Here is an 18,865-nt window from a genome sequence, read left to right on the forward strand (position 1 = left end):
ACTATGGGACTTATCATCTGAGGTCATCAGTCCCCTAGAACTTAGAACTACTTAAACCTTAGTAACCTAAGGACATCATCCATGCCCGAGGCAGGATTCGAACCTTCGACCGTAGCGGTCGCGTGTTTCCAGACTGAAGCGCCTAGAACAGCTCGGCCACAGCGCCCAGCCTCTTAATTACAGCTGAGTGTTTGGGATCCCCACCAGATCGGGTTAAAGGAAGGCACAGAAGCAGTCTTCGTGCGTGCCAAATCCTACCTTGGCCAGCGAGATCGCCGGATCTCTCCAAAATTTAGAACGTTTGGAGCACTGCGGGCAGGTCCTCCAACCATCTCGAGGTTTTGACGATCTAACGCTCCAGTTGGATAGAATTTGTTACAATATCCCCCAGAAGGACGTCCAACAGCTCTGCCAACCACTGCCAAGTGGAATAACCGCCTGTACAATATCCAGAGGTGGTCCGACGTCTTATTGACTTAGTATGTGAAGCTCTTTCTCTTGGAACATTATCAGATTTAGCTGAAAGTTTAATAATTTATTTGTCTGTACTTGTACATCATATCTACCGCTTTCCCTCCCATTCGCGTAAGTGCCTTTATTTATTGATTTATACTGTATTATTATCAATGACTCGAAATATAACCATTGATATCCATAAATATACAAACCCCTAGATAGCTGTAAACTGTTTTTGCAGAAGCATGGAGACCTACGTGATCATTCTGCGGTTCATACTTCAGTATTTGACAGAGGGTTCATCAAAACATTTCGAGACTATTGCTCTGCAATTCCACTCTCGGACCACACGTCAGAAAAACGAACACTTCAATATTTCCATGAAACTGGGTTACTTCTCTTATTTTATAGCGCTAATCATTTCACCCTAGGTAGATGGGAGGCAACAAAATATATTTGATTTCTGAGGAGTATCTTGGTGGCTGAAATTTCGTGAAAAGATTGCGTCGGAACGACTTTCTTTTAACAATTATCATCCCAACTTGCGCATCATATCTGTCACACTTGTTCCCTTTCTCGCGATAATACAAAAGGAGCTGCCCCCCCCCCCCCTCCCCCGCCCCCTGTAAACTTTTTCGAAGTCTTCCATCAGTCCTATGTGGTAAGGATCCCATACCGCACAGTTATGCTGCAGAAGAGTAAGGACAAGCGTAATGTTTGGCTGGTATTTTCCACAACGTTTTCTATGAGATGGTTCCAGTTTAAGTTGTTCGTAATTGTAATTCCAACGTGTATAGTTGAATTGACAGTTTTTAAATTTGTGTGATTTAGCGTGTAACCGAAATTCAGTGGATTCTATTTTGGTATTTATGTGGATGATCTCTCACTTTCGATTGTTTAGAGTCAGTTTTACTTTTCTCACCATACAAATGTGACGTCTATATTATTTTACAATTGGTTTTGATCTTCTGATGACATTACTAGACGATAAACGCCTGCACCATCTGCAGACGATCTAGGATAACTGCTCAGATTGTCTCCCAAACCGTTTATGTAGATCAAGAACAGCAGATGGCCTACAACGCTTCCTTGGAGAACGGCGGATGTCACGTGTGTTTCACTCAATGACTTTCCATCAGTTACTATGGACTGTGACCTTCCTGACGGAAAGTGACGAATTCAGTCGCACAGCTGTGACGATACTCCACAGGCATGAAATTTGATTAGAAGCAGCTGGCGAGGAACGGTGTCACAAACTTTCGGTGGTGCTAATTTCTTTCCTATGTGCGGCCTACGTGAGGAGGGCAGCGGGATGTCGTGGGGTCGTTATACACCTGCCGGTACAAGTGCCCGAGGTAGTGCCAGCAACATCGACTGGGTGGGGAGTTTGCGTGGGCAGGTGGCTGCGTCTGCGTCCCCCGGGAGCCGTCGCCCCTGCGATTTCCCTCTCGCCGGTTGGCGAATCGCACCCGGCGAGGGTGGAACCGGCCCGGCAGCGGGAATGCGGCAAATTTGGGTCGGCAATGGTGGCGCCACCTGACAGCCCTAATGAAAACCGGCGTCGTTTAATTAGTTCCGTGGCGGGGCGTCGACCTAACAATTCAGATTAAGACTGGAGAGATGCAAATGCGCGCCTGCCGCGCCAAGGGCGGAGGTAGGTGAGTACGAGGGAGGGGAGGCGCCGCGTAATTCGCCCCTCAACACCTGCAGCTGCGCCACCAGCCCAGCGCCACGCGTCGCCCACCGCTGCACAGCTGCGCCCCGGGGATTTTCATATTTGCGGCCTCGGATTAAGCCTCGCGCACCGTGAGTCTGACCGTTACCAGCACAGCAGCCGTTTTGCGACGTTTCGAATAATGCTGCAAAATCTGATGAAGGTCTTATTTCTACGGGCAGAGGACACTTTGAGAGATCTACAGTATTGTTCGCAAGTTGTACCTCCCAGTGGATTTCACCTTTAGCTACTCAAGTTATTACTATCAGCTAATGCTGAAGAGTACCTCCGGCGCTAGTGCATCTCATGTCAGCGGTCACTGGTTTCCATAATAGGCAGACGCCGTATAGCGCCTCCCCTTCAAATCACTCTACAATCCTGTTTGTTACGACTAGTTTGCAAATGTTCATCTCGACACAAAATTTAATCTAGACCAGTGGTCGTCAAACATCTTTCCTTACGAGCCACTGTTGACATTGCTGGATGACCTCTCGGTCCGCATAGGAATGAGCGGTAGGTGGGTGGGGGGGATGTAAAGTGGTAACTGAAAGTGAAATTCAGTTTCCAGCAAACCATGGATATTGACAGAAGCTTACCTTGCTACAGCAAATATTTGAAGTGGAAAAGGAAATAATACATTGGAAATACATGCATTTTTCTGAAGGCTCACATAGTGACCAATTCTCCGTACCTAAGCGGGCAATGTGGCCAGTGCCATCACAACCTGATGCCATGTTCGTTTTTCTTATTTCCAGGTGTATTTTCTAGGCATCTTCAAGCCCCAGCATCTGAAAGAATGCCAAGTGAGTGCAATATACCGTTTTCAAATCAGACTTTTGCATGAGGCCAAATATAACAGTCTAGATACGGTTTTAAATAATAACATTTCATTAAATTAAAATTATCAGAAAGCGGTATAATGGTGGATGACAGATTTGTATCCAAAAAGATTTATAACTGAGTTTCATCTTTGGTACTATACTTTTTTTGAAGTAACTACTCTTATTTGGGTGAACACCTTGACCACTACTCCGGACCGTGGTCCACAGAGGAAGCTATTAATCTGAAATAAAAAAGAGGAACTACATTTATAGTTTAAAAGCCGTTCTTTAAACATTGATATTGTAAAACATTATTACTCTCAGGAGACAACAAGAATAAACAAGAATAATATAAATAACTTATTTTATATGAGACTAAAAAATAATGGAAAGATGTTCCTCTTTAAGTGTCTCTGACACCAATGGCGATATACACTGCAGCTAGTCTGACCACTTCTCGGCAGGCTGCAGCACTTTTCAGGTGAAAAGAATATGGAGTGGCCACTTTTTCCCTACTGGCCACCTCACCGCACCTTCCACTACTGACCTTAGTATTAACTGGTAGCCTACATAAATGACTGTTTAATTAATTAATAACAGTTACTGCAATATGAGACACGATCACAAATGTTTACTAAATGTTTTCAGTGTCACTTTTCTTTTACTCATTCCATTGCATTACAATTTGATTTCATGTTACTTGCCACAAACGTCTATCACATTTGCAGATGATCGTCTCTATAGTGCGCATTCATGCACCCATACTACTTCCGTTTGACGTTTGTACCATAGCAACTGAACGGTGCTAGTTGTCCACGCTTGTGGGTTGTCAGCTCTGGAAGACAAACAATAAAATATTCCTCCCTCACTTCTATTAAACCCTCAGCGGCCGAGCTATATGCCACTCTACAGCTACATGGATACCCTGAAAACCACATGTAAGTCCCTGGCGGACGGTTCATCGTACCACTTTCACAATAATTCTCGATCACTTCCCCCCATATAGGTCGGCGTCAACAAAATAGTTTCGCATTCAAAGGAGAAAGTTGGTTATTGAAATTTCGTGAGAAGATTCCGCCGCAACGAAAACCGCATTTTTTAAAATTATGCCCATCCCAATTCCTGTATCAAATCAGTGACACTCTCTCCCCTGTTTCTCGATAATATAAAACGTGCTGCTCTTCTTTGAATTTTCTCGATGTACACCGTTAATCCTATCTGATAACGATGCCACAGAGCACAGCAGAACTCCAAAAGAGGACGGACAAGCGTAGTGCAGGCAGTTTCTTTAGTAGATCGGCTGCACCTACTAACTGGTCTGCGATTAAAACGCAGTCTTTGGTTCACCTTCCCCACAGCATTTTCTAAGCGTTCTTTCCAATTTTAATTTTTCGTAATTATAATTCCTATGTACTGAGTTGAATTTAGAACCTTTAGATTTGACTGATTTGTCGTGTAACCGAAGTTTAATTATTCCATTTATCCCTCTTGTGAATGACCTCGCACTTTTATTTAGGGTCAACTGCTAATTTTGGCGTCGTACAGGTGTCTTTTCTAAATCGTTTTGCAATTCGTTTTGATCTTCTGATGACTTTACTAGACGATAAATGATAGCATCATCTGCAAACAACCGAAGAGCGCTGCTCAGATTGTCTCGTAAATAATTGATATACACAAGGAACAACAGAGGGCCTATAACTCTACCTTGGGGAACACCAGAAATCATTTCTATCTTACTGATGACTTTCCGCGAATTACAATTAACTATGACCTCTCTAGCAGGAAATTAGGAATCTAGTCACATAACTGAGACGATATTCCATAAGCAGACAATTTGACTACAAACCGTTTGTGAGGTACAGCGTCAAAAGCCCTCTGAAAACCATAAATACAAAATAAATTTGAAATCACTGGTGAGTAGCACTCAACACTTCGTTTGAGTGAAGAGCTAATTGTGTTTCTTAAGTACGACTTTTCCTAAATCCTTCTTGAGTGTGTCAATAGACCGTTCTCTTCGAGGTAATTCGTAATATTCGAACACGATGTATGTTCCAAAATCCTGCTGAAAATCGCCGTTAATGATATGGGCCTCTAATTTAGCGGCTTACTCCTATTGCCATTCTTGAATATTGGTGTCACCTCTTCAACTTTCCAGTCTTTGCGTACGGATCTCTCGTCGAGCAAACAGTTGTATATGCTTGTTAAGTGTGGAGCTATTGCATCAGCATTCTCTGAAAGGAACATAATTGAAATACAATCTGGATCGGATGACTTGCTTTTATTAAGCGATTCAAGTTGCTTCACTACTCCTAGGATATCTACTTCTAAGTTACTCATGGTGGTAGCTGTTCTTCATTCGGCTTCTGAAATATTTACTTCGTCTTTACTCTGCCCCTCAAGTAAGCGTCAAATATTACTTATCTCGCGTCTGAATTCACCAACGTGAATCAAAATTACGTCCATCTTGAAATATTACAGTCTCAGTAAATATTTTTGTTTGTTGCTGTGCAAGAAAAATACTTAAGAATCTTTCAACCCTGGCTGACGGGTTTAGGTTCTCCTGTTTGCTACTAGAAGCGTATTATTATAAAATACGGCTGAGAATCGCAGGCCACACGAGAACTTGATTCGGGCGGCGTGCGGCTCACGGACCGCAGATTGATGACCACTGATCTAGACTTACTTTCACCCACTCCCTCTGTGAAGAAAAACTGGATTGTAACGTCTTATACATGGAAGCAACTTTACCTTACGACGCCAGGCTAACAAGTAGCCAATATCTGTTCGCCTAAGTGAAATGATACAAATGGCCACTTGCATTGTCTTTCAACCAACTTCACTGCCTTCCAATTGACTCGTTTCCTAAGTACTGACAGAAACAAGCTGTGACAACCACTTTGTTTAGACTTAGTTATTCTTTAGATGAGCGTTCTTCTTACTTAAAAAAAATATTTCCAAAGTATGACACATTTAAACTGTTTAGATACATGACGAGAAGTCATTTCGCAAAAAGAAAAAAAAGATCAGAAATTACTTTACGTCAATATGGTAAGACATCTGTCAATGTCAGTTGATGACAAACTGTCACGTGTATTGTATATTTCAGACACTGTCTAAATTAACCCGCTCGGATGATGTCAGGAAGAGCATTCGGCCTGAATTCCTAGCAACATTTCCAACACCCATAAAACAAATTTCGATACCGTAGAAGAAACGGGGAAAAGACAAAAAGAAAGAAAGAAAGAGAGAGAGAGAGAGAGAGAGAGAGAGACATCGGGCGCGAATGGAAAACAAGAAAATTAATCGCCTTTCTATCACATCTTTTTGAGTTACGAATATTTTTGTGTTTTGCCCATAAATTACATAAGCAAGTATATTTTCGTCAATTCTATTCAGTCTGTGTCGAGATCCTGTGGGCAAAATTAATTTCTTCGATGGTTTAGAAATCAGTTCCTGCAAATTGACAATCTAGTCACAGTGGAGATAGTACGGCAAATATCGTACATTCAATGTACTTTGGGGAATTCTGACGGGTCGTAAATGTGTCGGTTTTGTGTCATGCATGAAATAATCTGTATGACACAAAACTGATATTATTTTACTCAATATAATTATTTTGCATAGTGTATTTCATACTTCCCTCTGCAGCAAGAGTTGATACGAGACTTTAATGATGTGCCCAGTAAAAGAAAGACTCGAATACTATAAGGTTAGTGTAGATGGCTTCCACTGCAGGAAACATCTCCGGTGTCGGGACTGAAACGCCAGTGACGACGAAGTAGTGAAAAATGAAGGCGCATATACAATCTACAACGAACTCAGACACGAACTTCGAAGGCCTCCACCCGCTGCGACATCACATAACGGCCACATTCTGAAATACAGCTCCTTAAAATGCGAGTTAGCTACTTTTCATTAAAACAAACTTGGACTTAATAACCACTCCTGATTCAGCGTAAGGGCACTTCCGAATTGTTTCTGGATTCATTCCTCATGGCATTCTCAAACTTGATAATGGTTTTAATTTTCTTTTATGGATCCACTGCTTCTTGATGGCCCTCGGAGGCTCAGTATACGTTTGCTGTCGGCTTCTTAGGGTGGGTTTATTGCTGGGCGGCGGGGCGGTGGAGCCGGGTTTTATGCGGCGAGCGCTCGCCGCTCCACCAGTAGTCGGCAGGGTGGGGGGGGGGGGGGGGGTTCGTACGTAGCCCTGCCTCGCCTCACCACGCCAAGGCACTGCAGGAAGACGATGGCCAACCCCCGTGCAGGACTGAAGGTGAACAGAATCGTCGCTTCCCTACAGCATTCTGCGGCTCCCCTCGAACCAGTCAAAACTAGAGCCTTCCGTACTTCCATGTAGGTGTACCGCTTTGGTCTCATCTACAGCTACACGACGACTATATAATTTTCTCGTAAGTGTTTGTCTGAGGATTCGTAGAACTACTTTCAGAATATTTTTCCAACGTTCCACTCTCAAAAAGTACATGGGATAAATGAACATCTAAATCTTTCGCTGCTAACGCTGGTCATTTCAGGGTAAGGTTACGCTAATCTAAAAATTTTATAATTACTTTTAATATTATTTCGATGGAGAGTTGCTATATTGGTTGGTAATGGTTGATGAGCTCTGATTAACTGTTGTATGAAATCAGTTTGCTGTTTCGCTTACGATTTACATTCGAATGGATGTGAATGTAACGTTTTACAATTCTGTGACAACACAGCATAATTTGAGACTCTTATGAAATTTCGATGGTCACTCTTATGAAATCCGTTCCCAAAATTCTTTTGTGATTTCAAAAAAGTGCAAAATCGTTTTCGGTTTCAAAGCGTCTCCTTGAATTTTTTGGGCTGCTTGGGAGAAAGAGTGTGCATGCACTGTTCGGACTGTTTTTAGTTTCTGGGTTCATGTACTGCCCCCATGATGGGTCCCAGGCACGTTTCTGTTAAAAAATTACTCCATCTGCTAACTGCTGCACTGAGGCAATGTTAATGTCGAAACGATGCTTTCGCTTTCATGGACATCGGTTATAAGCTTTTGTACCAACGATGCACAAAACGTATGGTAACCTAAACTGTCGATGACAGTGTTAAAGACGGTTCAGATTGTGAACCTACGTCTCGCACTCACAGTTTAGTCAACATACTGCACAAGTTCATCAGACACATCTGAATGTCTTCCTCGACCACTTGCACCTTGCGTGCAGGAAGTGGACAAAAATATGAAAACACTACAAACACAGCACATTAGCGTACATAACACGGCGCAGGAAAACCGTTGGCATTCTCTGACTGGATAAATACAGGTCCCGTATGATTTTTAAGGAAATCTTATATCTTCCCGTTGGCAGTAAAGCGACCTTACAGTGTAATGATGAGGCCCATGCAATACCTCGATGTGGTTGCCCAAATCATCACCGATTCTTTCATTCTCGGGACGTAAACTTTTCCAGGATTTGGAATCAGTGTGAAACAAGACTTATACGACCAAATAAAATTCTGCCATTGCTCCATGGTGCAGGTTTCATGGCTTCAGGACAACGTTTTCCTGTTGCATCACTGGTGAGTGGTTTTGAAATTCCAGCTTGCATTGAAATTCCCTACGTCTAGAGCTACTGTACCTTCGTGTTGTTTTGGTGCTGACAGCGTTCGCGAGTGCGACATTTAGTTCTGCAGTGTTTTTTCCAGCTGTCATCATCTCATTTTCCGTCACAACCCTCTTCAAGGACCATGCGTCAACATCATTCAATATACACTCCTGGAAATTGAAATAAGAACACCGTGAATTCATTGTCCCAGGAAGGGGAAACTTTATTGACACATTCCTGGGGTCCGATACATCACATGATCACACTGACAGAACCACAGGCACATACACACAGGCAACAGAGCATGCACAATGTCGGCACTAGTACAGTGTATATCCACCTTTCGCAGCAATGCAGGCTGCTATTCTCCCATGGAGACGATCGTAGAGATGCTGGATGTAGTCCTGTGGAACGGCTTGCCATGCCATTTCCACCTGGCGCCTCAGTTGGACCAGCGTTCGTGCTGGACGTGCAGACCGCGTGAGACGACGCTTCATCCAGTCCCAAACATGCTCAATGGGGGACAGATCCGGAGATCTTGCTGGCCAGGGTAGTTGACTTACACCTTCTAGAGCACGTTGGGTGGCACGGGATACATGCGGACGTGCATTGTCCTGTTGGAACAGCAAGTTCCCTTGCCGGTCTAGGAATGGTAGAACGATGGGTTCGATGACGGTTTGGATGTACCGTGCACTATTCAGTGTCCCCTCGACGATCACCAGTGGTGTACGGCCAGTGTAGGAGATCGCTCCCCACACCATGATGCCGGGTGTTGGCCCTGTGTGCCTCGGTCGTATGCAGTCCTGATTGTGGCGCTCACCTGCACGGCGCCAAACACGCATACGACCATCATTGACACCAAGGCAGAAGCGACTCTCATCGCTGAAGACGACACGTCTCCATTCGTCCCTCCATTCACGCCTGTCGCGACACCACTGGAGGCGGGCTGCACGATGTTGGGGCGTGAGCGGAAGACGGCCTAACGGTGTGCGGGACCGTAGCCCAGCTTCATGGAGACGGTTGCGAATGGTCCTCACCGATACCCCAGGAGCAACAGTGTCCCTAATTTGCTGGGAAGTGGCGGTGCGGTCCCCTACGGCACTGCGTAGGATCCTACGGTCTTGGCGTGCATCCGTGCGTCGCTGCGGTCCGATCCCAGGTCGACGGGCACGTGCACCTTCCGCCGACCACTGGCGACAACATCGATGTACTGTGGAGACCTCACGCCCCACGTGTTGAGCAATTCGGCGGTACGTCCACCTGGCCTCCCGCATGCCCACTATACGCCCTCGCTCAAAGTCCGTCAACTGCACATACGGTTCACGTCCACGCTGTCGCGGCATGCTACCAGTGTTAAAGACTGCGATGGAGCTCCGTATGCCACGGCAAGCTGGCTGACACTGACGGCGGCGGTGCACAAATGCTGCGCAGCTAGCGCCATTCGACGGCCAACACCGCGGTTCCTGGTGTGTCCGCTGTGCCGTGCGTGTGATCATTGCTTGTACAGCCCTCTCGCAGTGTCCGGAGCAAGTATGGTGGGTCTGACACACCGGTGTCAATGTGTTCTATTTTCCATTTCCAGGAGTGTATATTCTCGTCTGGTTTGTAACTTAGCGGATGACGTTCTTCCACTTTATCTGTAGGTGGTATAAATCTTTGATACGGTGCTTCTCGAAATACCAAACACTTTGGCTCCTTTGGTTACAGAAGCGCCCATCATACGTGTGCCAACAAATCGCCCACATTCGAATTCACTTAGCACCGACGTAATGCGCTCACAACTATACAGAACACTGTTCGGTTCCGACTGACAAGTGCGAAGATTTGCAAACATTAGGTGTCTCTCAACAAAAGCGCAAACTGAGGCTTGGCTAGCATCTGCGTTTATGTTCAAGCACGCATTTCTAGCGGCGTTTCTATAGTTTTGTCCAATCCTTGTTGTTGTGGTTGTTGTTGTGGTCTTCAGTCCTGAGACTGGTTTGATGCAGTTCTCCATGCTACTCTATCCTCTACAAGCTCCTTCATCTCCCAGTACTTACTGCAACCTAAATCCTTCTGAATCTGCTTAGTGTACTCATCTCTTGGTCTCCCTTTACGATTTTTACCCTCCACGCTGCCCTCCAATACTAAATTTGTGATCCCTTGATGCCACAGAACATGTCCTACCAGCCGGTCCCTTCTTCTTGTCAACTTGTGCCACAAACTCCTCTTCTCCCCAATTCTATTCAATACCTCCTCATTAGTTATTTGATCGACCCATCTAATCTTGAGCATTCTTCTGTAGCACCGCTTTTCGAAAGCTTCTATTCTCTTCTTGTCCAAACTATTTATCGTCCATGTTTCACTTCCATACATGGCTTCACTCCATACAAATACTTTCACAAACGACTTCCTGACACTTAAATCTATACCATATGTTAACAAATTTCTCTTCTTCAGAAACGCTTTCCTTGCCATTGCCAGTCTACATTTTATATCCTCTCTACTTCGACCATCATCATTTATTTTGCTACCGAAATAGCAAAACTCCTTTACTACTTTAAGTGTCTCATTTCCTAGTCTAATTTCCTCAGCATCAAACGACTTAAATCGACTACATTCCATTATCCTCGTTTTGCGTTTGTTGATGTTCATCTTATATCCTCCTTTCAAGACACTGTCCTCCTTTCAAGACACTCTCCAATACTTCGTAATTGGCGGGTAGATGCAATAATACCATTTCAGTCACTTGCTGCGTATATACTGACGAACGAAATAGCTTACTTACACATCGTGACTTTCAAATTCTCCTTTTCCAAGCATGTAACTGCCATGAAGGTGCAAGCACCTATTTATTTTAAATAGGCAGTCGGAGGATAATTTACTAACATCGTTCCCACAACTGACTTGGTCGAAACACTACATGCATACTTTTTGTTCCCACTGTAACACTGATAGGCATTTCTTTGGATGTAAGGAGGAGTTGACGGATCCAGTCGACAGCGGATTCGCAAGCGACTCCTGCATCCTCCGGTGCGTTGAGCCCGGGTGCTGTCGTGGCGGGGATCTGCAGAAAGAAGTGTGCTTGGCTCGGAGCAGCCGGGTCCCGCAGGAGCTGAGCAAACAGAAGACAGCCGTATTCCGGCGTCGCAGTGCTCCGTGGTGGCGGCGCAGTGTTTGCGCCGGCTTCCGCGAGTCGCCTAAATCACCGCAGCCTCCTCCCCCCTCCCCCCCCCCCAACACCGCCCCACATCCCTTCTCTGCGCCCCACCACCCCTCCAGGGAACGCCGAAATTAGTCGACACTCTCGTCCCGTGTGCTCCTTTCATTCTTTACCGTTTCTTTCTTCCTCTTATTTACGCTTCCATCTGACGTCTTCTCTTTTTCAAATTAAGCCAGTGTTTATTTATCATCCCCATTCCTCGTCTTCCGCAATTTTATATTCTTTTTCTTTTTTCTGTTTCACTGGAATTTATGTTTTTACGGGCACCTGTCCACTCGACCTCGAGCTCCCTATTCCTGTAACTTCTTGTGTTTCTTGTCCATTTTATCTCACGCATACTCGTGTGCATATCTAAGTAAGATGTCACAGTAAAATGCTCTCAGAGCCGTTTATAACTGTCTGAAAAATAAGACTTCACCATCTAAGCTGCCCGGATAGCAGACTGCGTGAAAACACGCACTTCCGCTCACAGGGTCTATGTCTTCAAAAATGGCTCTGAGCACTATGGGACTTAACTTCCGAGGTCATCAGTCCCCTAGAACTTGGAACTACTTCTGACGCTTTCCGCCATCCCCATTACAACGAAATCTCTTTGTCGCCATGACGTTATTCTGCTACATTGCTGGCTAGCGTGCCATTCAGGGTGTCACAATATCACCTGTGTTACCACTGTACTATCAGTGATCCTTTCTCGCCGGGATTCCACCAGGCTACTGACCCATTCTGTTCTGTCTCTAGTGTTGCCAGGAAAGTGAAATTTATCTGGCTGCACCAAGTACACTGTTCTACAGTGCAACAGAATTGATCACAGTTGATCTGGTACACTGGTAAGCCTAAAAGTGCTTTTAGGCCGTTTTACACGCTCATTTAGGCAAATGCTGAATCTCCACCTTACAAAATATGATACGCAAATAATTTAAGTCCGATGACACACCAGAGCAACATTAACGCGAATCCCAGGCACAACGTGTGTGCAACTTCAGTCGCTCAGGTTAACTGACAACTGTGGCAACAGAAAGGGCACCTGTCCACAAACACTACTGGCCATTAAAATTGCTACACAAAGAAGAAATGCAGATGATAAACGGGTGTTCATTGGACAAATATATTGTACTAGAACTGACATGTGATTACATTTTCACGCAATTTGGGTGCATAGATCATGAGAAATCGGTACCCAGAACAATCACTTCTGGCCGTAATAACGGCCTTGATACGCCTGGGCATTGAGTCAAACAGAGCTTGGATGGCGTGTACAGGTACAACTGCCCATGCAGCTTCAACTCAATACCACGGTACATCAACAGTAGTGACTGGCGTATTGTGACGAGTCAGTTGTTCGTCCACCATTGACCAGACGTTTGCAATTGGTGAGAGAACTGGAGAATGTGCTGGCCAGGGCAGCAGTCCAACATTTTCTGTATCCAGAAACGCCCGTACATGACCTATACCATGCGGTCGTGAATTACACTGCTGAAGTGTAGGGTTTCGCAGGGATCGAATGAAGTGTAGAGCCACAGGTCGTAACACATCTGAAATGTAACGTCCACTGTTCAAAGTGCCGTCAATGCAAACAAGAGGTGATCGAGACGTATAACCAATGGCACCCCATACCATCCCGCCGGGTGATACGCCAGTATGGCAATGACGAATACACGCTTTCAATGTGCGTTCACCGCGATGTCGCCAAACACGGATGCGACCATCATGATGCTGTAAACAGAACCTGGATTCATCCGAAAAAATGACGTTTTCGCATTCGTGCAACCAGGTTCGTCGTCGGGTACACCATCGCACGTGCTCCTGTCTGTGATGCAGCGTCAAGGGTAACCGCAGCCACGGTCTCGGAGCGGATAGTCCATGCTGCTGCAAACGTCGTCGAACTGTTCGTGCAGATGGTTGTTGTTTTGCAAACGTCCCCATCTGTTGACTCAGGGATCGAGACGTGGCTGCACGATCCGTTACAGCCATGCGGATAAGATGCTTGTCATCTCGACTGTTAGTGACACGAGGCCGTTGGGATGCAGCACGGCGTTCCGTATTACCCTCCTGAACCCACCGATTCCATATTCTGCTAACAGTCATTGTATCTCGACCAACGCGAGCAGCAATGTCGCGATACGATAAACCGAAATCGCGATAGGCTACAATCCGACCTTTATCAAAGTCGGAAACGTGATGGTACGCATTTCTGCTCCTTACACGAGGCATGACAACAACGTTTCACCAGGCAACGCCGGTCAACTGCTGTTTGTGTATGAGAAAACGGTTGGAAACTTTCCTCATGTGAGCACGTTGTAGGTGTCGCCACCGACGCCAACCTTGTGTGAATGCTCTGAAAAGCTAATCATTTGCATGTGACAGCATCTTCTTCCTGTCGGTTAAATTTCGCGTCTGTAACACGTCATCTTCGTAGTATAGCAATTTTAATGGCCAGTAGTTAAGTAGAACTAAATTTGCCAGATAATGAAAACAGTGGAGCGCAACGACCAAATGAACGCTCGGAAAGAGAAATGATGGATAGAAGGGGGGGGGGGGTGAAAAGAAGGAGTAGCTTAGCGTGGTGTTTTCCACTCGGCAACACTTTTCAGTGGTGTGGCTTCCCTCACGTTCCTTCATTTACGTGACGGAGGGACGTAGATTCTAGGAGATGGGTTTGGGACGAGGGGCGGCAGGCAGCGGCGTTTAACGCGCAGCTGAGCCGGCGCACAGGTGCCTGCTGCCGCCGCTCCCATCAGGCCAGCGGGCCTGTCTAAACACTCGCCCTGCCCGCTGACGGCGCATTCGAGATTTCATCTCCGGTGTTGGCTCAGCGGCGCAGACCGGACTGGCGAGGGTATTCCTCCCCCTCCTGGTCCGTCCAGGCACGCCACAACTTGTGTAGCCGCCAGCCGGGCGCAGGACAGGAATCCTCAACTTGCGCACCGCTACCGGCCAGCCGCGCCATCCGTCCATTGTCCCAGTACCGACAGCTAACTTCGGCGCTTGCATCCATTCGGTATCTGCCATCACTGCTTTCGGCGCAGGACTGAAATTCAGTGTAGTGCAGTCTCGGCGGAAGTACTTCAGTTTGCATATAATGTACACGGACTGCATTGCAGTACGCTATGAAAATAGATATAAAATCTGGCTTCGTTGGGTAACTTCTTACAAAACAGTGCAGAAAAGCTCTGTAAATGTTTAAATAGCCAAAATCACAAAACTACCATAAGTGCTATATAAATAATTACCTTTCTGTGGCACAAAACATATTGAAATGAAATGAAAGCATATCGATGATTTAACCGCTTAGTGTAAGTCTTTCTATTTGAAGCCACTTCGGTGATTTGCGCGACCGTGATAATGGAAAGATGATCAGGACAACGCAATATCTAGTCCCCGAGCGGAAAAAAATCTCAATCCGACCGGAAACGGAGCTCGGAATCTCCATATCCAGAAGCAGCAACGCCAGTCATTAGCCCACTTCTTTTCGTCTTCTTTCTAGTGGTCTGTTTCGGTTCAAATGGCTCTGAGCACTATGGGACTTAACTTCTGAGGTTATCAGTCCCCTAGAACTTAGAAGTACTTAAACCTAACTAACCTAAGGACATCACACACATCCATGCCCGAGGCAGGATTCGAACCTGCGACCGTAGCGGTCGCGCGGTTCCAGACTGTAGCGCCTAGAACCGCTAGGCCACCCCGGCCGGATGGTCTGTTTTCGTTGTAGTTATTTCTTCAGTGGTTCTCAGCAGATATCGCATGGCATCTTTTGCATTCAATCTATGAGAACGTAGTTTTTTTTTATTATTATTATTCAGATAGTTGTCAGAACACTGACGGAACGCGTTTTTTATTATTATTATTCAGATAGTTGTCAGACCACTGACGGAACGCGCCGGCGCCCATGAGCTGCGAAAAAAACGTATTTAATCTATTTAACTAAAATATTCACCAAATTTTCGAGAATGCAGCTGGCTACGGCGAAATAGACACACATTTCGTCGGATTATGACGGTTAAGGGGAACGAAAGTCTACCCTTTAAAACTCATTCGGATTCCACAAACAGAAATATCGGGAAACTAAGCGAGCCCTGTACCTCCACGAGATCCACAACGTCGTAGATATCGCCACTCAAGCTGAATCCGTGTTCCTTGACTTCAGGAAGGCATTGTATACAATTCTGCACTGCTGTTTAGTGAAAAAAGTACTTAATTACCAATATCGTGACAGATATGTGACTGGATTCTAGACTTCCTTGCAGACAGAACTCAACAGAACAAAATCAACGGATGTAAAGGTGATATTGTAAGTACCTCAAGGAAGTATAAAACGACCGTAGCTGTTTACAAAAAATGGTTGAAATGGCTCTGAGCACTATAGGACTTAACATCTATGGTCATCAGTCCCCCAGAACATAGAACTACTGAAACCCAACTAACCTAAGGACATCACACAACACCCAGTCATCACGAGGCAGAGAAAATCCCTGACCACGCCGGGAAGGCTGTTTACAGTATACACAGTGTTAGTTTTAAGGCTACACATATATATCTCTCGAAATCGACGTATCATACGAAACAAATGTTCCTGGTGAGAAGTTAATATTAGTAAAGGAGACAACTGTCTGTGCTACAGCTGGTCAACTCCTAAATATCCCTCCTGCATGAAATGAGTCAATATTGTATTTTCAGGTGGGAACCTTCCCATTTTTATTGCATATTGCTTCGAGATATTTGGTTCCCTTATGGTAAAACAAAGACCCTGTATATATTATAAATGACCTAGCGGATAACGTCCGATGAGTGTAGAGAAGCGCTGGAAGACCCGCATGGGACTGACGAATAGTGCAGTTGACTCTGTAAGTGAATACGTGAAACATTTGCGCATACGTGGGAAATGAAATCGTCTAGTCTACAGTTATGCTATTGATGGCAAATTGTTTGAAAGAGTAACTACCGTAAAACATCTAGGAGTAACCAGCGAGAGCGACCTCAATTCGAATAACTACATGAAACCAATAACAAAAAAAGCAGTTGCCAGACTCTGATTTATAGGAAGGTATTTAAGGAAATATAACTCATGCACGAAAGAAGTGGTTTATAAAACATCTGTTCGATCGATTCTTGAATATTTCTCATCATTCTGGGATCCTTACCAGCTAGAACCGATAGAGGTACTCGAAGTACACTCCGCCACACACCGTCAGGTGGATAGCGGAGTATGGATGTAGATGTAGATGTAGCACTCATAGGAGAGTTGGAGATCCAACAAAGAACAGCGTGTTTCGTCACGGGACGGTTTAGTCTGCGCGAGAGCGCTACGGAGACCCTGCAAGAGAGATGTGCATCACGGGAGATTTGCTACTGAAATTACGAGAAAGAACGTTCCGGAGAGAGTCAGTCAACGTATTATATATGCCGCATACGTCTCGAGAAATGATCGCAACGACGAAACAAGAGACATTACAGCTAAGAAGGTCTACGGGCAACCATTCTTCCCACGTTATTCTGCGAATGGAACAGTGAATGTGGAATCAGTCAGAGGTGCCTGAAGTATCTTTCGCTGCACACCGTCGAGTGGCTTGCACAGGAAAGGTTCAGCTGCAGATAACATATGTATCTTTCTCAAGCCACAGACTGACCATTTTATGAAAGTGCAAACCCCGTGAATTCACCCAGCTTTCTCCAAGCGAAGAGCACTGCACGAGAAAAGTGACCAGAAGACCGTTTACATAAGTTCGATTAAACTCCAACTATTTGAACGTACGTTACACGCCATCTAAGGTGGATCTTCAAGAGCAGAACACGTCCATCTGACTTAAGCAGATGTACTACTGTGCGTTTTATTGTGTACTACGTTATGTATGCCGTAAAAATCGTCTGCGAGCGCTACATATATGGAAAGGGCCACGAGCACAATGTGCTTCTTGGTTTTAAACGTTTTTATTGCCGGTCGGTGTGGCCGTGCGGTTCTAGGCGCTTCAGTCTGGAACCGCGTGACCGCCACGGTCGCAGGTTAGAATCCTGCCTCGGGCTTGGATGTGTGTAATGTCCTTAGGTTAGTTAGGTTTAAGTTCTAGAGGACTGATGACCACAGATGTTAAGTCCCATAGTGCACAGAGCCATCTGAACCATTTTGACCTTTTTATTTATGACAGACCTTAATACATTATGCTACGTTTTATCTACATGACAGTTTATCGCTAGTATCCAGCTCAATATTTCGTAACAAAGAGTTTGAAGACCTGAAGATAGCAGCAAACTTTGCCGAAATCGATTGTTTGTAAATAAAGAAGTATTTATGCAATCTTAGCTTTAAAAAGTGTTTTTCTAATAAACAAAGACAGCGAACGTGGGTTCTAAAGTACGTACCTAAAGACCTATGAGCACTCATTCTTCTTCGATACTGTGTAACACGTCTCTTTTATCGAAAGCTCTTGGCTTTCCATATTCAGGGGGGTATGGACCAAAATAAAAAAAATGTCCAATAGCCATAGGCTCTAAAGTGCGTACCTTAAGAGCTATGAATACTTGTTCATCTTCGGTACTGTCAAACACGTTATTAAACAAGTTCTCACTTTAAATTGCACGTTTACTGGTCATTTTTTTCTTGTTTTCGTCGGTACTATCTCCTCCCGCAATGCGGGAAGCAAAGAGTTCTCAGTAGAAGCTATCTGTTTCAAAGTATCAAAGATGAACCAATGTTCGTAGCATTTAAGGAATGCGCTTTAGAGTCCATGTTTGCCAGACTTTTTTTTCATGGTTTGGTGCAGGGAACTTGTCCCCAAAGTTTGTAAAAGTGTTTTTAAAATGCCCTATATACAGGGTGAAAAGTATTTAAACCGACAAACTATGGGAGGTTGTAGGGGACATCAAAACAAATATTTTTCCCTAATGCCATTTTTTCCGATGAGGAGTATTTAAACCGGTAGAGAAAGATTTCTCTGGCGGCAAATTAATTAAACCAACAAACACTTCTCCATTTTTTTATGACCGAAAGACATCACATTAACACAACCCAATTCCAATTGCAGTAGATTTTAAAAAATGCCTCCACTGACACGTAAACAAAGGCTACACCGTCGGATCATGTTCTGTCTGA

The 18,865-nt window shown here is 44.9% G+C and overlaps 1 protein-coding gene across 1 annotated transcript in view; it reads left to right on the forward strand.

Annotated features, from left to right (window-relative positions):
• Nucleotides 1–2,076: 2,076 nt before the first annotated feature.
• The window catches only part of LOC124714185 (zinc finger protein 316-like), a 134,668-nt gene continuing 117,879 nt past the window's right edge, over nt 2,077–18,865 (forward strand). Inside the window, exon 1 of the mRNA XM_047243005.1 lies at nt 2,077–2,110. Within this exon, the coding sequence (XP_047098961.1) occupies nt 2,077–2,110 (34 nt within the window). The remainder of the gene's footprint in view (nt 2,111–18,865) is intronic.

This window comes from Schistocerca piceifrons, chromosome 1 (genome assembly GCF_021461385.2).
Source record: "Schistocerca piceifrons isolate TAMUIC-IGC-003096 chromosome 1, iqSchPice1.1, whole genome shotgun sequence".
In the NCBI taxonomy this organism is placed as follows: Eukaryota; Metazoa; Arthropoda; class Insecta; order Orthoptera; family Acrididae; genus Schistocerca; species Schistocerca piceifrons.